The 25,661-nt window shown below is 41.5% G+C and overlaps 2 protein-coding genes and 1 pseudogene across 2 annotated transcripts; 2 read left to right on the forward strand and 1 right to left on the reverse strand.

Moving 5' to 3' along the window:
* Window positions 1-884: 884 nt before the first annotated feature.
* Window positions 885-23,647, reverse strand: LOC133917957 (xylose isomerase-like; annotated as a pseudogene).
* Window positions 23,648-23,801: 154 nt separating this feature from the next.
* LOC133917576 (uncharacterized) lies at window positions 23,802-24,739 on the forward strand. Its single transcript, XM_062361457.1, has 2 exons — window positions 23,802-24,269; window positions 24,342-24,739. Exons 1-2 carry the CDS (start codon window positions 24,007-24,009, stop codon window positions 24,724-24,726), a joined length of 648 nt encoding a protein of 215 aa, XP_062217441.1. The 5' UTR covers window positions 23,802-24,006; the 3' UTR covers window positions 24,727-24,739.
* A 10-nt stretch (window positions 24,740-24,749) lies between these two features.
* Window positions 24,750-25,455, forward strand: LOC133917958 (uncharacterized). The gene has a single exon (XM_062361762.1). It carries the CDS (start codon window positions 24,820-24,822, stop codon window positions 25,453-25,455), a length of 636 nt encoding a protein of 211 aa, XP_062217746.1. The 5' UTR covers window positions 24,750-24,819.
* The last annotated feature ends 206 nt before the right edge of the window (window positions 25,456-25,661 follow it).

Here is a 25,661-nt window from a genome sequence, read left to right on the forward strand (position 1 = left end):
CATCACCGTAGAAGGCACTACCAAGCTTGGAGAGCAGACCACCCTGGCTTTGGAGCTGAGTCGTGAGCTGGACCATACCGCCGAGGAGTTGCAGTATGTTAGAGGCAAGCTAGCTCATGCACATAATGAGCCACGCATCAAGAAGCACCACCACCCGGACTGCTGGGAATCTTCTTCTTCTGACTCCAAGTCTGAGGAAGAGACTCCACGTTCTCTGCCCCGCCTCCAGGCCCGTCGTTTCCTAGCATCAGCACCCTAAGGCTTTAGTAGAGTTATGAGTTTGTTTAGGAGGTTACCCCTTTAGATGTTTTGAGTCGTTAGAATCGTGTGCTAGTTAGTGAGCTAGTTGAGTTTGGTGGTGTGCTATGTAATGATTTGGATCTTTGTTTGAGTATGTGATGTATTATGAAGATCTTCTTCATGAATACATCCTTATAATAATAATATATTAGTTAGTTTGGGGTATCTATCTATGCCTATCCTTTTCCGTTCTTGCTTTTGTTGTTCTTCTTGTTTCCTCTTTTCCTCATCTTCATGCATTTGTGTCAGATGGTGAACCAAAGGAATGCAAACCGTGCTAACCGCGCCAACACCAATGCTAGTGATGGACAAGACAATGACAATCTACCTCCATTGCCATAGCCTTCCCTTGAGCAGCTTCTGGCAGTACAAACTTAGATTCTACAAGGAGTGGCCCATACAATGGCCCAAATGCAGCAGAATCCCCTCGCCACCGCCAATGCACCGCCACAACAACCTTGTGACAAGCTTGGAGAGTTCCAAAGAACTAAGCCACCTACCTTCTCTTATGATGTTGAACCTATAAACGGAAAATGACTGGCTCAAGGTCATCGAGAAGAAGCTTTCAGTCGCTTAGTGCAACATCAGGGAGAAAGTTTTGTTTGCTTCACAACAGCTGATGGGATCTGCCGCAAACTGGTGGGATGCCTATGGCACTGCTCATGAAGAACCTGACAGCATCAACTGGCAGGAGTTCAAGAATGCTTTTATGCTCATCATGTACCGCAAGGAGCGATCAAGATTAAGAGAAAGAAATTCCTAGCACTCAAACGAGGAGGAATGACTATGAGTGAGTATGTCACTAGATTCACTCAGCTGTCCCGGTATGCACCAGAAGATGTGGATACCGATGAGAAGAAGCAAGACTGTTTCTTGGAAGTACTAAATGATGGAGTGCAGTATTCTCTGGCTTCTCATGATTTCAAGAACTTTCAGGCCCTTGTAGATCATGCTCTTACCTTGGAGCACAAGAGAAACAAGACTGATCGCAAGCACAAAATGGACCACCCATGTCAGTCAGGTAGCAACACCAGGCCCTATTATGATTCTTCTAAGTCTGGATCTATGAATCATTCTGGTCAGCAGTACAGTCATCCTAACACCCAGTCTACAAATCAAAGCTCCTCCAAGAATGCAGGATAGTACAAGCGCTCCAACTTTCAAGCGCCCCGCACTTCACGTCAAACCCCTCAAAGGAACAACAACACTGGCAACAACACTCAAGTTTCAACCAAAGGAAAACCTTGTTTCCAGTGTGGAGTAAAGGGACACTTTGCCTACCAGTGTCCTCAGAGACATCAAAGTCAGCCACCAGCCCAAGGTGCAAACCAACAGAACCGCGATGGGAATCAGCCCCAGAATCAAGCAAAGTAGAATGTTGCTAGAGGCCGTGTGAACCATATGGCAGTTGATGAAGCTCAATATGCATCAGATATCGTGATCAGTATGTTTCTTATCAACTCCAACCCCGCTACAGTGTAATTTGATTCTAGAGCATCGCATTCTTTTATAGCAACCAAGTATGTGGCAAGATACAATTTATCTATATCTCTTATGAAACATAGAATGATTGTTAGCTCCCTAGGTGGAGAAATGAAAGCAAGGCATGTATGCCCTAACCTTAGTATTAAAATAAAGGGGGTAGATTTTTCCTGCAAACCTTATCATTTTGGAATCCGAAGGGATAGATATCATACTAGGAATGGATTGGTTAACCAAATTCAATGGAATTATCGACTATGCAAGAAAAACCGTTTGTCTGACTGCTAAGGAAGGAAATGAAGTGGAATACGTTGCAGAAGTATCACTAGTAGTAAAAGGAACAATCAATCAAGCTGATGGAACCCCAATTGAGAGCATTCCGGTTGTTTGTGAATATCCGAATGTTTTTCCAGAAGATTTGCCAGGTATGCCACCTAACCGTGACATAGAGTTTGTTATAGAACCAGTACCTGGTACGGCTCCTATATCTAAAAGGCCATATAGAATGCTGCTAATCAGCTAGCGAAACTTAAGGAACAATTACAGGAGTTGTTAGATAAAGGTTATATTCGACCTAGTTTGTCACCATAGGGTGCACCAGTAATATTCATACACAAGAAGGATGGTACCCAAAGGATGTGTATAGATTATCGAGCCTTGAATGAGGTGAGCATCAAGAATAAGTACCCTCTTCCCAGGATTGATGACTTATTTGATCAGCTTAAAGGAGCATGTGTGTTCTCCAAGATTGATATTCGCTCAGGATATCATCAGTTGAAGATTTGAACATCAGACATCCCTAAAACTGCTTTCATTACTCGTTATGGACTCTATGAGTATACGGTCATGTCTTTTGGGTTGACCAACGCCCTTGCCTACTTCATGTATCTGATGAACAAGGGGTTTATGGAGTACTTGGATAAGTTTGTGGTAGTTTTTATTGATGACATCCTAGTTTTCTCAAAGAATGAAGAGGAACATGCAGAACATATGAGTTTGGTTCTACAGAAGCTTAGGGATAATCAGTTATATGCTAAGTTGAGCAAATATGAGTTTTGGCTAGATCAAGTTTCTTTTCTCGCTATATCATCTCCGCTGGAGGAATAGCAGTTGATCCCAGAAAGGTGGAAGACGTTTTGAATTGGAAGCCTCCCCAGAATGTCTCCAAAATCCATAGTTTCCTTGGATCAGCAAGTTACTACCATCGGTTCATAGAAGGCTTCTCCAAGATTGCAAAGCCCATCACAAAGTTACTTGAGAAAGGTCAAACGTTTAAATGGACCCTTGCTTGTGAGGCAAGTTTTACAGAGTTGAAAAAAACATATGCGCCAGTATTAGTCATGCCAGTTAATTACAAATCTTTCATGTTTACTAGTCTCTTTATGTTGGAAGAATAACTAGATAGAACTTTGATTCCATGCAAGCACTTGCTCACTGCAAGTTTCTCAGCCTTGCCCAGATTATAGCTAGCGGGACTAAGATATTTGTCATCTTCTTCCATATCTTCGGGTTGTAGATCATGTCCGAGTTTCAAATGTTTCAGGTCCTTCTGTGCTTGGAGTGTATCCCTTGTTTTGCCAAGTATGTCTATTAACGTACCGATCAAGCTATCACACACGTTCTTCTCATTGTGCATGACATCGATTGCGCGTCGAACCACCAAATCCGCCAATAAGCTAAGTCATAAAAAACATATTTCTTTTTGAACATAAGAGCTCTAAGATTAGATTTTGGAACCGATGTACTACCGCGTCCCTTTCCAAGGATAACCCTAAGTCCCTTTACCATCTCATATACTTGTCTCCCAGTGCGATACTTAGGAGATGATCGAGTCTCAACTTTCTCATCAAAAGCTCTCCTGTTGCTATGGTATGGGTGATCCTTGCGAAGAAATTTACGATGACCTAGGTAAACCAATTTTCTGTAGTTCTTCGGCCACAAGCTTTCTGTTTCATTCAAGCAATGCACGCATGCACAGTAGCCTTTGACAGTCTGGCCCGATAGGTTACCAAAGGCTGGCCAATCTTGGATTGTTACGAATAACATTGCGCGTAGGGTGAAGTTCTCTCATTTGTATTCATCCCATACCCACACACCATCGTTCTATAGTGTTACAAGATCTTCCATTACTGGTTTCAGGTAGACATCGATATCGATGCCAGGTTGCCTCGGCCCTTGTATCGGCACCAGCATCATAATGTACTTCTGCTTCGTACACAACCAAGGAGGAAGGTTGTAGATACATAGTGTCACATGCCAAGTGCTATGGCTACTGCTCATGTTGCCGAATGGATTCTTCCCATCCGTACTCAACCCAAATCTTATATTTCTCACATCTTTTGCAAAATGCTTCTTGTATTTCCTATCGATGTTTCTCCACTGCATAGAATCAGAGGGGTGTCTCAAAATTTCATCATCCTTGTGCTCCTCGGTGTGCCATCACATCAATTCGTCATGCCTTTTGTTCGCGAATAAACGCTTCAAATAGGGGACTATAGGAAAATACCACATCGTGATGGGAGGCCTTTTCTTCACCATCGATATCATCACCGTTACACTTGTACCGTGCTGCACCACAAACCAAATACGCTTCCAAATCTGCATGCTCTTTGCGATACAACATGCAATCGTTTGGATATGCATGTATTTTCTATACTTCCAACCCCAATAGGTACACAACCTGTTTGGCCTGGTACGTGTTTTCTAGCAACTCATTTCCCTTTGGAATCAATTTCTTCAAGAACATTAACAACTCTGTGAAGCTTGTATCAGACCATCTGTTGCTTGCCTTCAGTTGTAGCAGTGAAAGCATTATATGCAACATTGTGTGCTTCTTCTCGCCGCTAGGGAACGACGGTGTTTTAGAGTCCTCTATCATACGTGAAACTTTTGAAACTCTCTTTCATTGGTGAAGTTCCTCTCCACATTTTGCAACATCTACTCCAGATCATCGTCGTCGTCATCAGCAAACATCTTCTCTAGATCATCATCAACCAACGTATCTCTGATAGGTGGCATATCGGTGTATTTGTCAGCCGACATATCGATGCACATGTCTTCATCTTCTCTGCTAATGTGTTGCCCTTCTTGTACGATCTCAGCTTCACCGTGTTCGGTCCAACGGGTATAGCCAGGCATAAATCCCCTTGGCATCAAGTGGGAATGTATCTACTAGGTGGTGGAAAACTGCTTTTGTTCTCTCAATCAACGCATGGACAACAAATGTATTGAAACTGTGTATTTGACTTGTGTGCCGCGACTGCTAACAGGAAATATTCCACACCGTTCTTGTACTCTACGCTCACACGGCTCGCATCGTACATCCATCATCTATCCATCTACCATTATATCATTATTGTAAATCTATATTCAAAATATCTAGAAGATTTTGCAATCACCAACAAATAAATTACCTCGCTATCTCCTACCGGCAATTGGCCCGGGTTAGAGGAGCCACCTTTTGTATTCTTTCGTGTCCGCTTCCGATGAGTATTTGCTGGTGTCATCCCTAGAAATTATCATTATTATTTAACCCTTATATAGGATTAATTAAATAAAAATGAAAAATAAATACGCTCATACATAAAGTTTCTATATTGGAACTTGCTAATTAAATAAAATAAAAAATATATATAATTTGATCTTGCTACATACCTAAATATTATGGCAAAATTTTCTAATTCATTAAAAATCAAATTAAATAAGCTCATACCTAAAGTTTCCATATTGGAGCATGCTAATTAATCAAAATATAAAAAAATATAATTGGAGCTTGCTACATACCTAAATATCATGGCTAATTTTTCTAATTTGTTAAAAATAAAAAATAAATATGCTCATACCTAAAGTTTCTATATTGGAGCTTGCTAATTAAATAAAATGTAAAAAATATAATTGGAGCTTGCTATATACCTTAATTTTATAGCTAATTTTTCTAATTCATTAGAAATCAAAAATAAATATGCTCATACCTATAGCTAATTTAAATCAATAATAAAGACACTTTCCAGCATAAGCTACTAATTGAAGCTTCCATATCATAAATAAGGTATAATTGCATCTACATTGTCTTAAAACATCATGGTCATAGTTTTATCTCCATCATTTCAAAATCTAGAGCAATTTAGCAAATAAAATTCAACTAGAAATGAATTGGAGATGAAGTAACATACCTTGGAACACCTAGGGCATGAGGATTCATCAAAATTTTGAAGCCCCCAAGAACTTGGTGACCAAAAATGGCCACCACCAAGCAAGAAGAGCTCCTCTCTGTTGTGCTTAGGCTTGGGGAAGGAGAGAGCGACTTTTATATAGCCAAGACATCATTGCCTCATACCACCAGCCGGCAATGATGCCCGATTATAACTGTCCATCGGTGGCTTAGTCCAACAGTGATGAGGGAGTTGGGAATCACTGCCGGCTCAAGCCATAGGACGGTAGTAATGACCCTTATCACTGCCAGTTCATAAGCCACGATGTTAGATTCTTCCAGTGCGGCTTATGAACCGGCAGTGTCTGTAGTAGTGAGAAAAAATACATGCATGTAAGCAGGATTGTATCTTGTTTTACGGAGAGTATGCAGAGCTAGATCAATGCCCTATTTGTGGAACCCATCGATATAAGTGTAAAAATGACGGTGGTGACGAGGATGGAGGCAAGAAAAGTAAAAGGCCTCCTAGAAAGGTGGTGTGGTATTTTTCCTGTAATTTCCCGTCTGAAGCGATTGTTTGCCAACAGAAAGGAGGCCCAATTGGTGCGTTGGCATATGGAGGTTCTAAGAACAACGCAATGATATGGCACCCGGTGGATTTCGCTCAATGGCAAACCATTGATTCCACATTTGGTTGGTTCGCTGAAGAATTGAGAAATATTAGGTTTTCTATGAGCACAGATGGCATGAATCCATTCGGTAACATGAGTACCTCACGTAGCACTGGCCTGTTATAATGTCGATCTACATCCTTCCACCTTGGCTTCGTAAAAGGCAGAAATATATTATGTTTTTTATCTTGATATCAGGACTGAAACAACCTAGCAATAATATTGATATATACATTAGGCCTTTATTCGATGATCTTAAGAAACTCTAGTTAGAAGGCGTTGAGGTTTGGGATCAGTACAAGCAAGAGTATTTTACCTTGCACACCATGTTGTTCGTCACCATGAACGATCAGCCAGCGCTTCGTAACTTATCAGGTCAAAGCAAAAGAAAAGGTGAAGCTTGCCCCCATTGCTTAGATAACACATGCAGTTTGAGGTTGAACAACTCAATAAAAATAGTGTACATGAGGCATCAATATTTCCTTCCCATGAAGCACCTGTACCGAAACATGGACAAGCAGTTCGATGGCACAAGGGAGAAAGTGTTACCTCCAAGGCATTTTAGCAGGGAAGATGTCCACAATCAGGTTAAGAATATCAATGTTGTCCTTGGAAAGCGAAAATGATCCTCTAAGGATGATGAACAAAAAGAAATGTGGAACAAGAAATAAATACTATTTGAGCTAGAGTATTGGAAAAAATTAGATGTTCACCACTCTATCGATAGCATGCATATAAAGAAGAATATCTGCGCGAGTCTGATCGGTACATTGCTCCAAATGAAGTGAAAAGGAAAGGATCTTGAGAACGCACAAGCTGACCTTGAAGAAATGGGCTTAAGGTCGGAGCTTCATGCACATGATACGAACAAAGGAAAACACCTACCCCTAGTAGCTATCACTCTCTCCAAGAAGGAGAAAAAAGAATTCTACCAGTTCTTGCAACAGTGTGGAAGTTCCCTCCGGTTACTCGTCCAACATCGCAAGACTTGTTTCAGTGAATGAGCTGAAAATGAATTTCGCCATGATGAAGTCTCGTGATTGCCATGTGATGATGATGTCACTGCTTGCAATAGCTATTAGGAACATCATCCCAATTAAGGTTCTCGAGGCTATCCTGAACCTGTGCTTTTTCTTTAATGCAATTGAACAAAAGGTGCTCGATCCAAACTCGCTGGATGAGCTAGAAAAAAGACACTTTGAGACTCTATGTATTCTTGAGGTGTATTTCCCACCATCCTTTTTCGATATCATGGTCCATCTCACTGCTCGCCTTGTGAAGGAGATACACTACCTTGTCCCTGTATCTGCATCACATGTTTCCATATGAGAGATTTATGGGCGTTCTCAAGTCGTACGTAATGAATCGAGCCTTTCCTGAGGGATTCATCGTGCAGGGTTACGCAACGGAGGAGGCATTGGAGCAGTCTGTTGATTACATTGACACAAATAACCCAATTGGCGTGTCTAAGTCTCAAAATGAGGGGAGGCTCGCAGGTGTAGGGGTTCTGGGGAAGATGGCAATAACTCCTGATCCAAAGGCATACGACCAAGGTCATTTCCTCGTGCTGCAACAAATGAGCAAAGTGTGCCCATATGTCGATGAGCACAAGCAAATGCTACTTAAAGAGAATCCAGGGCAAACCGAAGCTTGGGTTGCGAGGCAACATATGCAAAGGTTCACCACTTGGTTCCGAGATCGAATCAAACAATCAAGTACTGCTAGTACTCCTACAAGTGCTCTAATAAAAAAACTAGCATCAAACCCTATATACACAATTATGACATATCAAGGGTACAATATAAATGTATACACATTTTACATGGTTGCCCAAGATGAGAAGAGTATATACGAGAACAGTGGTGTCCGTATAGATACTTATGACAATGACATGCAGATGGGCACATACTATGGTTAAATAGAGGAGATCTTGGAGCTGAACTACTTGGGATTCAAGGTAGTCCTCTTTTGGTGCCATTGGGTACAAGGGACAAAGAGTGTCACCAATGAAAAGTATGGATTCACTAGCGTTGATCTCAAACATGTCAGATACAAGTATGAACCCTTCATACTTGCTAAAGATGTTTGCTAAGTCTTTTATGTGACTGACACAACAAAGAAGAACCATGTGGTTCTTGCTAGGAAAAGACGCATCATCGGAGTTGCAAATGTCATTGATGAGGAGTTCAATCAATTCGATGAAATCCCTCCTTTTGCTACTGCAATCATGCCACACCTTTTGCCGACCAACAAAACTCCATGCCTGTGCTCCAACCATAACAAAGGGATCCATGTCAAGAAAGCATGAAAACGGCGAATTTGAATTTGAGTGTCAAATTTATAATATTAATGTCAAATTTGTAATATTAATGTCAAATTTGAATTTTAGGTTTCAAATTATTTGAATTTGTAATATTAATGTCAAATTTGTAATATCAATGTCAAATTTTAGTTTAGTAAAATCTTTTTCTCTTCAACAGATGGTCTGACGCTCTCTTTTTCCTCCTTGGCGGATCATCCAGTGTGCTGTCATAGGTGATGGGTGATACTTCCACCCGTCATCTTTTACTATCTTCACCCGTCACTTATTACAAGTCTAGCGAGATCAATTTTATCACCACCGGATTATCCGATGTTCAGAACTCCATGGTCTACGCAAATTTTTCATCCTCCTAGACTTCTGAGCATCGGATCATCCAGTGAGTGTAATCTTCTCTGATCTCATTCAATTCAATCTTTCTTGAGTTCGACTTCAGTGGCTTCTTCATGTATAGCATCCATGAGACCTACTAAAGCATATACTTGACAAACATGTTAGTCACATTGACTATGCTATCATTAATCACCAAAATCATATACATGCCCTGAAAAGGCCATGTTTGCTACAATATTCCCCTTTTTGGTGATTGATGACAACACAACCAAAGCAAGTGGAAAAACATAAATGATTCCAAAAGTAAAGTGCACAAGCGCACAAGAAATGAATGACAACAATTACCACTTTGCTTGGATGCATAGTAAGAACAACCAATGATACCAATTGAAAGTGCACCAGAGATACCAACTGAAGATGGAACAATTGTAAAGAAAAGATCCTATCTTTGTCATACCTTGTTCTTACCTTCACTTTGTCCCCCTTCTGTTCTAACTGTCATAGAGACAATTCTCCCCCTTTCTCCATTGTCACTATCTCCCTTGATCAACCCATGCAAGAATTCTTTGCTTTGCGCGCTTCTTGCCTCGATATCACTTGTAATCCTTCCATGCACACTTCTTGCATCATGCTTCTCCCTTTGTCAATCAATTTCCAACACTCTTGCATCATGCAACTTGAAGTTGCTTTGGTCAAAATTCTCCCCCTTTGTCAACAATCTCAAAAAGGCTACAAACACATGTTGAACTCAAGGGAACACATTAGAGCACATGGGAGAGAGCTTCATGAACCATGATTCAATAAGGTGATATTACTTGTAGAAGTCCAATTTAAAGGAATGATACCAAATGTAGGGTAAATGATACCAATCGTAGGTATGCATGCCAACTGCAGTAATGCAATTGAAATGAGCGACATGGATACCATTTGAAATTAAAACATATGTATCACAATTCATGAAACTCACATAATATGATCTAAACTCCCCTTATGTGTGCATACATATAATGATAATGAAACATATACACAACTAGACAATATGTAGAGATAGAAAGTTTAAGCCATATTATGCATGGAGGTAGCTTAAAAGATCAAATGAATTGATAATAATTGACAATAGAACCAATTGACGAATAAGCATTGTATACCTCCGGGGACATGTAGATTACTCCATGAGACTACAAAAGATATCACTTGCAACACATGTTAGTCTCAAAATCACAACCCATAGGATATGCTCCCCTTAAATGTATGCATATAAGTGCCGAATACTTATGAGAGACATGCACTTGTCGTTGACAACAATGAAGAATTTATCCTATAGATTGGACTCATGACACATAAAGTATATCACTTGAAGAAATATGCCATGTATAGAACCTACAACTAATAAAATATGTAGGTTGATCATGGGTTAGAAAGAAACACAAGCAACATACCATATGAAAAACATATACTAGGCATTGCAAGAAAATGAAATATGCACATGCAATCCTAGAAAAGATAAAGGTACTACATGCAAAAATAAAATGCATGAAAAAAACTCTACCTACCATTACCTCTTTTACCTTTGGATGGGCATTTGGGTATATGATGATCAATGTTTTCATCAATGCGCTCAATCTTGTATACTTGGCTTCTTGCTTGAACATTCACTTCACCTTATGTGCTAAGTCTCCAAATCCCCCGAGCCGACCCATGGACTTCAAATCTTCTTTGGTACGTAAACCGATTGAAGCCCCTTCATATTGGTGATGACTTCCTTGGGCACCCAAATGGGTTGGTTCCACCTCCAATCCTTTCTCCCAACCATGTGTGCAACCACTTTATCATTGTCCTTCTTCTTGAGCTTGTAGTGGTTGCTCTTGATCTTGATCTTGTAGTTGGGCTTGGTGTAGAAGTTGGAGGTCTTGTTTGAGAAGTTAATCATCTTCTTCTTCTCCTTGGTCTCCTTCTTGACTTTCTTGCATTGGAAGAACTTATGGCCTTTTTTATGACACTAAAAGCATATCACGGTGGACCCCTCCACAAGCTTATTCACCATGTTGTCATAGTTATAATTGGAAACAAAATAAGCATGAATATCATTAAGGGTACTGAATTTCTTAAGTTCTTTAGCTTATTTATTTAAGGCCCTTTGTTTCTCATTGATCAATTCAAGAAGTTCTTCTTGAAAAGGTGAATCCTCATCAGATTCATTTTCACTTACATCGATTTCCATACCTTTGACCATAAGGCACTTGTGTGATGACGACCTTGAGGAATAGCTTCTCTTAGAGGAGTAGATGGTGAAGCTCTCATCACTTGAGCTTGAATCTTCATCTTCACTCAACCATCTTCCTATGCTTGCGAATGCTTTACCTCTTCCCCTTGTCTCCCTCTTGTTCTTGGTCTTCTTCTTCTTCTTGATATGATTAATTGTGATGACCAAGTCTTCCATGGAGATTAGATGATTAACCATAGCGTTGATCCTCTTGATGTCCTTCTCTAATCTTGAGATGACATTGGCGATCTTAGTATCCATTTCTTCATCACTTGAGGTGCTTTGCTCATCTTCTTCATTGCTCTCTTCATCTTCATCACCATCATCTTCGCTTGAGCTTGACTCTTGCTCTTGCCTTCTCATCTTCTCTTTCATGTGTGGGCAAGGAGCTTTCTTACTTGTGGGGGAAAAGTTCTTGGCATCAGATGAGGATGAGCCTTCAACCTTCATGTTCATGATCATCTCATGAGCGGTGATTTTGTCGAGAACTTGGTTTGGAGTCACCTTGCTAATGTTGTTGTTATTGTACATGATGTAGACTATCAACTTGTACTTGGGAAGAAGAGCTTGAAGTATTCTTATTACCACTTGATCGTCTCTAATTGGTGTCAACCCTAGCCCATTGATCTAATTGATAAGAATATTCAAACGTGAGTACATGTCATTAGCACTTTTATGGGGAAGTTGTTTGATGCTATTGAGTTGAGAGACTAGCACATGATATTTCTCATTGCGCGTATCCTTTGTGCCTTCATATATTTCAATGAGGCTAGTCCAAATATCATGAGCATTGGTGAGAAAATATACTTGATTAAATGCATCAATTCTTAGAGATGATAAAATGATACTCTTCGCTAAAGCATCGAATTGCCTCTCCTTGTTTGTGACATGTTGCTTCATCCCCTCTTTAGTGACTCTCCAAACATCTAAAACTTTGGTTTGCAAATAACAAGTCATTAGAATTTTCCAACGGGAGAAATGAGTGCCGTCAAAACATGGAGCACTACCGGTATCCATCCCTACCCCAGACGTCACAACTCACTAGGCAATGAAGCCTAACCAATCAAAATGAGAACACAGCTCAAATGCCACTTGAATTGGCGTATCTTTGTGAAAGGTGCGAGCCCCAGCTTTGATACCAATTGAAAGGATCGGTGACCTCCTAAGAGGGGAGGGAAAATGAATTAAGACACCTAAAACTAATCGGTTCCAAAAACCTCACAAGATAAACATATATCTATTTCTATCTAAATGTGCTCTAGATTCATCTAGTGTGTCTACTCTATTGTTCAAAAATATTTGCAACCTATAGCCAATCCTAGCAAACTACTCTAGAAAGGTAAACATGCAAAGGATATATTACAAGAAGTAAATGTAGAAATGTAAAGATGGTAGAGAGAGCAAACTCGGCACAAGGAATTTTTATCCCGTGGTATCGATGGCATAAACGCCACTCCTAGTCCACATTGAAGTAGCCACCTAGGCTATAGCTCCCAGACGGCACCCGGTCACGGCCCTTGAGCCACTTAGGCCTCAAGTAGGTTGAGTCACCAAGCCACCAAGGCAAGGCCTCACCACAAGCCTCTTTTCTGGTCACTTGTCGCCGTCTTCACTTTGGAGCTTGAGCCACAAAGGCAAGGGTCTTCGCATCCCTGTACAAGCATCTTGCCGCCTCTCCACATCAAGTCAGAGGGTCAATAAGCTTAAGCCACCAAGACTCAAGGTGTCAGCGAGTCACCAAGACTCCAAGGCGCTGGCGTGCCAGTTAGTACAATATAGGATCACTCATTGATCCCCTCTTTAGCCAACAACACCTAGCAACAACTCTCTCTAGACCTATTAGCACTAATCAATCCCTAATCTTGTGCTTAATTGCCTTGGATGATCACTTTTAGCACTTTGGTGGCTTGGATGTCTTCTCAAGTGTCTATGAGCTTCCCTGGACTCTAGCACACTCAAATGGCCGAGTGAGGGGTATTTATAGCCTCAAACCCACGTACTAGTCGTTGCTCCAACGGTCATAAAAGACTGTGAATATCGTATGATCTAGCGTTAACAACAGTACAAACACCAGACCATCCGGTATGTAGAGCAGTAGAAAACTAGCCATTGGAATCCCACTCAAACTCATTGTGAACACCGGATAGTCCAATGTAACTTTGAATTCCATCACCGGACTATCAGGTGTCTATGCTTCAGCCGACCGAGCCACTTCTTCTATATTGTTCATTGTCCGACGTGTAGATCTTCAGGACATTGGACCACCTGGCGTGTACAACCATGCCAAACTAGCCATTGAGACTTTCTCCTGTAAAATGCTCTGATGCAACCATCTGGTGTGTACACCTCAGAGCACTGGACCATCTGATGTGTAGATCTTTAGACTTCAATAGTTCTCTAGAGAAATACTTTGGTGTGTGTATCCTCTCTGAGCACCGGACCATCTGGTGTATACAAACCTTTTGCACCAAAATATTCCTATTGGGAAATGCTCCGGTGTGCACACCTTGCCGACCACATGACTATCCAGTGTAGTCTTCATTTTCTCCTCTAAGCTAAAAAATACTTCAGTGTCTGTAACTTTTAGAGCACCGGACCATCTGATGTGTTATTTTTTCTGAGCACCAGACCATCCAGTGAGTGTAATCTTCTCTGAACTCGTTCAATTTAATATTTCTTGAGTTCGGCTCAGTGACTTCTTCATGTATAGCATCTATGATACCACTAAAGCATATACTTGACAAACATGTTAGTCTCATTGACTATGTTTTCATTAATCACCAAAATCACATACATACCCTAAAAGGGCCATGTTTGCTACATCCTCCAAGGAGGTCGATCAACCAGTAGCCGACGTGATTAAGCCGGATACAATTGACCTACTAGAAGGGCCCATGCCCTGCAGGCTTTTAATCATGCCTGGTGGGTATCAAATGGAGGTTGCAAGGGGTCAGGTGCTTCCAGACGTCCATATCTTACATACGGTCCCGATATGTGCTAGCTATGACGTGGTTATGGTGGACATGGTACATAGAAATGCCACCCATCACGTGTTGGAGCTCCCCCCAATGATGAAGTCACAACTCTAGGTGAAGCTCTTCGTCAAAGGATCCAATGGAAGAGGGGCAACATCATCGTGCCCAGTGCATCTCAGTTTGGACGAGCTTCAAGTGCACCGCCGCCGCACCCCTCACTTCCAGAGAAGACAGCTTCACTGCCTTCTCCTCCTCAAGAGAAGCTGGCTTCACTGCCTTCTCCTTCTCATCAGGCAGTCTCGCTTTTAGCTCCAATTTCATCTCTCCCAAAGAGTCCAAAGAAGAAGGAAAAGGAAACCAGCAAGAAAGGCTTAAGAAGCACCTACCAAAGAAGTCAAAAGCCATTGTACCGGCAAAGAAGTCTATGGATATTGGAGAAGTGTGGACTACTGCTCACACAAAATTCCAATATGGAAAGCCCTTGATGACGGTAGATGACCTAGCAAGGGCGGGACAAGCATGTGTCGACCTGAATAGTTACTACATGCAAACTTGTAGAGACACCAAGGCTCAATCTATAGTTGTACAATACAAATAACATCACTTCTTAACTGAAGATGGCTTCTTTCTTGTGTGTTTCAATGACTTATATGACCTCTTCGACCTTTATGCCATAGGCGTATCGTTATTACTAATCTTCACATTGTAAGTCCCTTGAGACTAGACATTCATTAATTAATATCACTAAGTATTGAATCTAACTATTTTCTTATCTGTAGACACTTGATCAAAGAAATGAAGAAGAAAGAGCCCATCGGATTTATTGACCCTAAGGCCATTTCATTCTCGATCATCAAAGCGCATGGCGACTACACTGTGAACTATGTGGCCAGGACAATGCAATACTATTCCAAAATGGACTACCTGTTGGGCGCCCAGAACACCGGTGGCCATTAGATCTTACAGGTCATTTGCCTCAAGTGGAACTTGGTGTGGTACCTCGACTCATCAAGACTAGTAGGACCAAAAGGCAAACATGGAGAGTGTGATTATAGCGCTGTTAAAGGACTCCTTGACGTGTAAGTTCTGTCTAGCTTAGTTTACATATTTAACTTTTCTAACATTCAAATGTTCCCTATTCGATCCCTCTTTATCCAGGGCTTTTCACAAGTACCTTCGAGCTGATCCTGACTACAACACAAAAGACAACCGCAGACTGACACACAAGATCGAGTTCACGGTAAATGCTACCAAACAAATTACCAAATGCTCTCTGTTGCTTATTTTCTCCTTGTGATCTAGCAGTAAATTTTATTTTCCACAGTGCTACCCACAACTACCAGGCAACACCTACGGATTATATGTTGCGTATAACATGCTCCTAATCATGATCCGAGCAAAGGATATCAAATCCCCCGATGTAAGTTCAATACAATATTATTCATAACTAATTTCAGTAATTAGTTTAATTCCATGATAACATGGTATTGGTTACGCGAAAAACTATGCAAGATTATGAGGGTTATTTTTTCGACGACGGTGCACTCCCAGGGATTCGACAACGGATCGCTGAGTTCATAATGTCAGAAGTCATCAACCCACACAGCGAGTTCCACTATAGAAACCCTAGGCCGTGAGGTCTTATGTACTATTGAGTGATTATAACTTTATAACTTGTGATTCTGTGATGAATTGATTGGAACTTTGTAACCTTTGCGATTCAGTGATGAAGTGAGTTCTTATATAAGTGTGTTTGTCGATATGGATATGGATACATTGTTGTTGTTTGCAGGGAGAAGACGACTGCCAAATCCTAGCTATGCACCAGGACGCAGCCGGCTAGAAACAAGAGAAACCTGCAGGGGGTGAGGTCAATAGTGACCGGTGAAGACCATTATCCATCACTTATGACCTACATATAAGTAACGAGTAACCTCGTCATCAGTCACTGATGTGTTTCTCCCCAACACATGGGAGACGCACATCTGTGACAGATGAAGACCATTAACTGTCACTTATGACCTACACGTAAGTAATGGGTAACCTCTTCACCCATCACTTATATATTCACATAAGTGACAGGTAACTCCATAACCCGTTACTTATGTGTTAACATCAGTGACGGGTAACCCCATAACTCGTCACTGTTGTGTTTCTGCCCAGCACATGGGAGACGCACATCAGTGACAAGTCACTATTATGACATGTCACTAATATAGTTATTAATTATGGATCATAACCCGTCACTAATAACCTCTCATTAGTGATACGTTTAGAATGACAGGTGCGTTACCTATCACTAATGATAGTTACCACCGTCACTGATGTGTTTTTTTTTTACGTAGTGTTGGCTTGGAGCTTTGGCTGTCCCAGAGTTTATTACAAGTTGAATAATATCTCTGAGCATGAAACTATTATCTCGTCGACAAAGACGATAAACCATCTAAGTAATCCTCGGCTCGAGAGACTATATATATTTGCAACATGTCCACAAGACATAGGCAGTCTACCTTATGCTGACAAGTCCCTAGGATTGGCGTTCTGATGTTCATCATGGGGAGAAACAGTGGTGATGCAAATACATGCATGAACCACAACAGCCGATCCTGGATAGGTTCATGGCCCGTCGCGTATAGCATTAATTTGAATCCTGGATGTACGAATTGTTGCGAAGGCCACAACAACTGGTCGCTATGCTTCGTCATGTCCACGAGGAACCCTTCAGCATTGTACTTTTGTTTCATCGTTGTCTGGTTGTTGTTTTCCCGATGCCTCCTTAGTCTAAGATAACTTGTGGCGTCATCGAACTTGAATGTTTAGCAAGGTTACGAGTGTGGCTGTGGTAAGCATTGCAAGTGGAATAATAGGCACTAGATAGCCACCTTGAAGTGGAGTACGTGGGAGCCGGGTGGAGCTAGAGAACGAATGGCTAAAACAAGGATGTGCTTGTTGGCATTAGTAGAGATTGAAGCGAAGGTTCAGAGCGCACGTGGTGATAAAAAATCTAGAGATAGGTAGAGAATTGGTAGTACTAATCTACATTTAAAGTTCATTAATTACTATATATATATCAAGTTTACACATGCAAAACTTTGGTTTCCTTTTGAGTATAATGCCCGTGCATGCAACGGTTACTAAATTATACACCCATTATTGAGCTTTTGTTACACCATGCATTACGTTACTTGCAAATGCTGCTCCACAAAAGATTGTAGCTTTTAAAAAACTTGAGATACATGAATCCAATTATCCAAATAAATATTGATTATAGGGCAGGATGATGATAGAAAAATATCCTCACATATACACTTGTGAAACATTTTTTTCTTCATAATTTAAAACACCGCATGACTTCAAATTTGTATGATGCTCATGTAAAGAAGAAAAAAGGTATATGTTTGCTTGATAGTATCCATTGGTCCTTTGAGCAATACCGGCAGCCTTGCAATCTGTAGAAAAGAGAATGTAGTTGCAACATCCCAGTCATACCTGCCAGAGGAAATCAAGGATTAGTGCTTCTTAATCGTTTAGATATTTGCTAATCCACTTTTTAGTAATAAGCATACTGGTGTTTTGTAGGTTCTTGTAGTTTAGGCTCTATCAACAATATAATGTCCCTGAAATAACAAAATCTCAGTTCTACCACTAAATTTCATAGTGAAAAATACATCTCAGTTCTATCACTAAATTTCATAGTGAAAAAACGTGCTCTGTCAAAGTTAGGGAAATTGGCACATGTAAATCATGAAGAGACAGGATTGAATTACTGTTAAATCCGATCTTCTTGTAGTCAATAGCAGCTTGAAGAAAGTTAGCCTGGACAAATTCAATAAATGAGCAAATAATTTATGCCACAAAGTAAAGCAGAAACACGAAAGGAATCAGCAAAATATGTCCCAATCATACCAGATGGTCAAGTTCTCTCTTCATCAGTATTAATAAGAGTTTGGTAACCCCCTCTTCCACCCCAAAATACGTAGTTTTCACCACCTAGTAGTGGGTGATCTGTAAGGGGATAAAACCGAATCAAGAATTGGCCTAAGAAGGAAGACCAACAATGATGTTCAGAGATAACCCACCTCCAAAGCTTTCTGAACTTGTGCCCCGGCATAAGCATACACTTTAACATCTGGGCTGCAACATTATTGAAGAGTTCTCTTAATCTCAAGTAATATGCCAATTGAAGAACTTCGTTTAACACAACAAAACCAAAATACCAACCTAGTAGCAGCTCCATGCATGTAACGTGGATGCAAAAAAAAAAAAAAAAAAAAAAACTGTGCAATATCCCCACAATGGCTTTATATTGGTCTCACCCTAAATACAAATCAGATGAAATAAAAATAATGAGTAAGCGGGACGATGCAAAGTACAGCTAAGTGCTGGCAGTTTAAGGTTGCAGCAATCTAACCTGGAGCTGCTTTGCCAGGTCAACTATCTTGTCCAAGTTAGCATTTGTTTCCTGCAATGTGAAATAACAGAGTCTAAGAAATTTTTTGACAGTCATGTTACACCCATCCCCACAAATTCCATTATTAAACCAAAGCCATCAACTATAACACCAGAAGATTCTTATTGATCCTAATTATGGTTTGTTCCAAGTACAAACAATTGGAGCTCTTCCAATACCAGTTGGTTCGGTGTTAATAAAATATATAATCCAAATGAATCGTTCTCTTAGTTAGGGTAAGCATAAGATAGTTGGATCACATCCGGAATCATATTCAAATGCATAAGATAGCTGGATTACATCAGGTATCATATTCCTATGCTCAACATATAGTCCCATAGATAATTGACAGCAACCCATAATCACTCGACAATATACCCTTAATGACCTAACCAATTGTAAGGTTGCATCTTAAAAACAGTTTCCAAGAAAACTCTACCGAGCCATTTCGATTATATTTTGAGTTCATGCATTAGCACACCTACAACACAACTGAAGGACATAACTACCTAACCAATTGTAAGGTTGCATTAAAACAGTTTCCAAGATAACTCTACCATACTACTTTGATTATATTTCTAGTTCATGTGTTAACACAACTGCAACACAACTGAAGGACATATTTCGAGAGGTATGATGTCCGGGGCAATATCCCTATCATGAAAGCACCATTTGTTAACTCCCAGCTTCTCTTAACCATGGCCAACGATTTGTGCCATCCTCCAAGGGCCACACATTTGTAGGGGCACCAAACGGATCTGCACCAGTACCATGGAATGTGTGCCAAAGGCAACCCTGAATCGCATCCAATCCTAATATATCAAGCAAATAAGTATATAAGTTGGCTTTGCAACGGTTCCTAAATTATTCACAATCTAATTCAAGCATCTAAATTTTCATGGCCTCACCTCGTACTTGATTGTTGGGATGGTGGGGTAGAACTCCCCCTCCCAATCATCCGAAGCGCCACCATCATGTTTGCTATTGAGATTGGCTGGACGAGTTTGATGTGCAGCAATCTAAAAGCGACAAACAGAACCAAAATCAGAACCACATTACTCATCAATCAAATAATCATGGCAATTAACGAATACAAATTCAGCAGCAACTTACCACCAGCGCCTGGCCCACATGGGGTCATAGGTGTACCGCTGTACAACTTAACTTTTCTGAAAAACAAATTAACTATATATCACATTCTCCGGTGGCCCAAGAACAACACGGCAACAACCAACAGCCCAACTCCCAAGCCTAACGTTCCTGGTGGCCCAACGATGTTTTCCCAATTGCCCAAATATGCAAATAGCTCCTGACTTGGCCCAACTCCCAAACGCAGGCGTCACGTGAGGTGGAGGGCAGCGGCATCGAGCATGGCAGCGGTGGGAGCGTAGCGGAGCCCGGCGGCATGAGCGCGTCCGCGGCACTGTAGGGACTGGGCGGAGCAAGCATGGCGGCTTTATTGAGATCACTACGGGGCCCGATGGCGTGAGCGCGTCCGCGGCGCCGATGGGGCGGGACAGCGCGAGCGCGGCAGCTTGACCGAGATCGCGGTGGGGTGGGGTGGGTTGGGGCGGCGCGACCGCGACCACGGCGGCGCACGGCAGCGTGTTGACGCCGGTGAGCATCATCTTATTTCTTGACACTCTTGCTCGAATGCTCGTTGCTCTATTGCTCAGCATGACAGCCTCTGAATCTGAATATGGCTTTTGTACTGTCTGTTCTTCCAAATACTGGAATTAATTTAACAAAAGGTTACAGAATTGAAAGTATGTTTGTCTTCACTGCTATGCTACAGAACAGGAATAGGTGAAGACTCATTAGTGTCGATTTAATAGGAACCATCACTAAAAATATATCAGTACTGATTCTTAATCTCTCACACACTAACAATGATTGAGCTACTAAGAACTATCATTAAAACCAACTATCAGTGCCTTCAGTGCCGGTTCTAACCACGAACTGACACTGATATTCGGTTTCAGTGTTGGTTTTAACTACCAACTGGCACTAATGGTTCTTACAGTATAAAACTCATCTTCTACCCTAAGCCCGATCAGAACAGAGCCATTCCAAGCTAGAGCAGAACAGAGCCAGCTGCTATTTTTACCGTCCTTGCGGTTGATGGTTGATGCTTGTTCTATGGTGATAAATTTTGAGATCCAATTGAGATCTAATTTAGGAAAAACTTGCAATTTTGTCATTGTTAGATGTATAAAGATGATATATATTCTATTCATAATTTGATTTAGTTGTTAGATTGCTCTAACTTTGAATGTAGACAATTGTTCCTTGGTGTTGAATTTTAGAATAAGCAAGAGCTCTAATTGAGATCTAATTTAGAGAAAGATCACAATTTTATCACTGTAGATGATTTAAAGAGTAGATTAAAATCACATGTAAAAAGATGTGGGTATGTACGTTCACTACTACAGAACCAGCTATATATGCTGGAACATCACTGCTGGTATCTAATGGCCCGACAGTGATGAGGCATCACTACCGGTTCAAAAGCCGCGCGAAAAGAATCAGCCAATATAACTTATGAACCGATAGTGATGAATAGCATCACTGCCGACTGAAGGTTTGAGCCAGTAGTGATGCTTCACTGCTGGGTGAGAGCACTGACTGGCAGTGATAGGTATCACTGCCGGTTCTATCTATGAACTGGCAGTGATAATTCGTCAAGTACTATTGCCAGTTCATGTGACTAGCCGGTAGTGATAATAGATAACAGTATATCTTAAAAAATTTATAATTTTTTCATACAAAATCAGATAGTGAAAAACTTTACATGAAAATTGTAGTCCCCGACAAGATCTACAACTTTGTAGTTGAAAACTTTTTAATTAGAGATAATATAAATGACCAAATAATCTTAACAAAATTTCAACCGTGATCTATGACTGTTAATTTTAAAAATTCATAACTTTTTCATACGAAGTCGGATGAAGACAAACTTTATATGAAAATTATAGCTCTCGACGAGATCTACAACTTTGTAGTTGATTATTTTTTATTTAAAACTATATAGATGTACAAATAAATATCTAATATTAGTACAGAGGAAGCCACATACTTGACCACAAACTTTTGGCTTAGATCTAGTGTAAAATTAAAATATAATTTGTTCATACTAAAACCAACATTTAATTGAGCTATGTTATGACCACTCTATAGCTTATATGCATCCAAATGATATTCTTTACTTTAAATAATTGAAAAGTATGAGACCATGCTACGCTTTATGCGGCTTCTCTTACAGTCATATTTTGTCATGGATTTACAATATATTGAGGAAATCCACATTGGGGTATAAATTATATGAAAAAAATTGTAGACATTAATAGGTATGAGGGAGCCTATACTGTAAAAGTTAACTCCGTGGAAGTTAATGTTGCCCTCTCATGTACTTAGTTTAATATTCAGATTTAATATACACCATGATTAGTCAGTTTTAGAGATTGCCGACCTACTTAAACGCACAAAAAAGTTTGATAACCTCCAACACAATTTACATCTTTATAGACATCAGTGCAATTTACTTATCTTCTGCCATGGGTTTTGATGGGAAAAGTTGTGCACATTGCGATTTGCAACAAGCTCTCGGTCGAGTGGGCTTGCATGCAGAGCACCAGAAAGATGGGAAAGGAAAAGGATATATACTAATTATCAACTGCTTGAGAGCACATATTAGTAATAAATAAATATATATATATATATATATATATATATATATATACCTTTAAAACTAGAAGTTGAACGTCAAAATTAAACTCCGAATGAAAAAAATATGATTATTTTACTGAATACTATATGAATTCGCTAATACATAAATGGGCTTCACTGCCCGGCTCCAAAAACCGGTTGAGCCGACGGTAACAGACAGCGATAGTCTGCCGATTCCCAAGCCGGGAGTGTTGCCTTTTCCAGTAAATAAAAATGAGCTGGCTCGATTCCGAGCCGCTCCCGCCGCCGCTGCCGTCAGGCACCACCACTACGATATAGTATTATTGCTCACAAACAATCACACAACTAACAGATCGAACTAACAAACATGAGGTCAAATTTCCCGGTCTCACCAACGCTTACAAAAACATTCACAAAAATCACTTACAAAAACATTCACAGATCCAGTGCACAGATTGTGAAAAGGAAAAACATCAAATATAATCATACATAGCGGCACACCCACACCATTCTGAGCAACATACGTCAAGCTGAGATCACGCACAACAAGCAAGCAAGCAAGCCAAGAGACGCATGTCTGAAGGAGCATCTCTCATCAAACAAGCAAGCAAGCAAGCAGCATCTCTCATCAGATGAGCTCGAGGCCCTGGAGGAGGACCACATGTCTGGCCACCGGTCGTGCTCGCCGGCGCACTCGACGACGCGTGCGAGCTGTGCGGCGTCGAACGCTCCCCGGAGGTGCGGGTCGACGAGGTCCCCGAGGCGGCCGTGCACGACGAGCGGGTCCGCCCACTCAATGATGGTGCGCTTGGCCCCCGTGGGGAGCTGCTCGATGGGTTTCCAGCTGGAGATGAGCTCGAGGAGCAGGAGGCCGGTGGAGAGGAGGCCGACGGTCGGTAGGAGGTGTGGGAAAGAGATAAGGTTGGATACTTAGGTCAATTCCAGCAGATACTCTAAATTTTCATCCTTAAAAACACTATTACAGCATCCCCTATCACTATTACAGCCTCCCCCATTCTATTCATCTCCAGCAGAACCCTTATATCTGGACCTCTATTTTCTCTTTCATGTTTTTTAATGTTTTGTTGGTAACCGCCATAACCGCCGGTGCAGGATTTTTTTTTAATTTTCGGGGTCCATGTTACGCAAATGAATGGTACATCGAAAATTTGTGCTGACATTCATTAGGTTTTATAATTCGTAAAATTAGGTATGATATTTTGTCGGGCTTGTTGCGGAAGACAACGTGGCTTGCAGGGGAAGGTTTTGGAGTAGTGGTTTCTCGTGGAAGGAAGGGTGCTTGCTTCCCCCAGAAGATTGTTCGAGGCACTATAAGAAGGAGGCAGGAGGATGATTGCAAATGCAAGGTAGCTAAATGGATCCTCGGCAAGCTTGGAAGGAATACTTGAGAGAGTTGTGTTTCCCGTCCAATGACTCGTCCGATGAAGAAGATGATTTGTTCATGGAGGGTATGAGAGCTTGGCAAGCCGACCTGGAGGAATCAGAGAGGCGACCATGGGGGGGCTCAGTCCCAGGTCGAAAGCGTATCAACCGTTATCGGCACGAGGGCCATATGAGGTTGTTCAACGACTACTTTGCCGATCCTCCCGTATACCCCGACTACATATTCCGACGCAGGTATTGTTACATTCTCAAGTGTTAAAGTGTTAAAAAAGGGTGTGTTGTTCATAAACATGTGCGTTGTTGCAGGTTCCGGATGAAACGCAACCTGTTTATGAAGATAGTTGCAGCTGTTGAAGAGAAGGACCCCTGGTTCGTGCAGCGGAGAAACGCAGCTGGAGAGCTCGGGCTGTCGGCATTGCAAAAAGTGACTGCGGCATTTCGTATGCTAGCATACGATGCGCCGGCTGATTCTCTCGATGAGTGCCTTCGTCTTGGTGAGAGCACTATCATTGAGAGTATGCGACGTTTCGTCAATGCTGTTGTGCAGGCATTCGGCGATGAGTACCTTCATTCTCCTAATGAGGAGGACACTGCGAGGTTGCTCGCCATCAACTCGCGCATAGGCTTCCCCGGGATGTTAGGAAGCGTTGATTGTATGCATTGGAGGTGGAAGAACTGCCCTACGGCGTGAGCGGGGTCTTACACGGGGCATGTTAACGCTCCAACTATCATTCTTGAGGCGGTCGCATCGCAGGACCTGTGGATTTGGCATGCATTTTTCGGCATGCCTGGTTCGCTAAACGACATCAATGTCCTCCACCGATCACATCTCCTCGACGACTTAGCCGCCGGACAGGCACCGAAGGTTAATTACACAATCAATGGTCACGACTACACAATGGGTTACTACCTTGCTGACGGAATTTACCCGGAATGGGCCACGTTTGTGAAGCCCATTCCGGCTCCTGTCGGCCGCAAGCGGCAACACTTTGTCGTGCAACAAGCGGCGGCCCGCAAGGACGTGGAGCGCGTCTTCGGAGTACTCCAGTCGCGGTTTCCTATTGTTCGAGGGGCAACATGGTTGTGGGACGAGGAAACCTTGTCCGCCATCATGACCGCATGCATAATCATGCACAACATGATTATTGAAGACGAGCGCGAAGACGACGATGTGGACTACGTGTACGAGGGAGCAGGTGAAGACGTGCAGGCTTCTCACGACGTGACGCCACCATTGATGGTCTTGAGCCAACGGTACAATGCAATTCGATGCAAGCAGGCACATGTTCATCTCCGGGAAGACCTTGTCGAACACCTTTGGCAGTTACACGAGGCGACGTGTAGCGGCATGGTACTAATTGGATGCTCTATGTTTCTGCATTCGCTACCTTGTGCAATCGGTATGGAGCTGCATGTTTAGTGCATTGTACTGTGCTTCGTACTGATAGTGTGTCGTATTATCTTCGTTGTAATATGGTAGTTCATGATTATCAATGTACTATGTTTCGTATGGTACTCATCCTGCAAATTCAGAATTTGAAAAACAACCTGAAATTTGAGGACACAATCTGAACTTGGAGGACACAATCTGAAATTTGACACCACAACCTAAAATTTGATAACACC

The sequence above is a fragment of the Phragmites australis genome, chromosome 5 (assembly GCF_958298935.1).
Source record: "Phragmites australis chromosome 5, lpPhrAust1.1, whole genome shotgun sequence".
NCBI lineage: Eukaryota > Viridiplantae > Streptophyta > Magnoliopsida > Poales > Poaceae > Phragmites > Phragmites australis.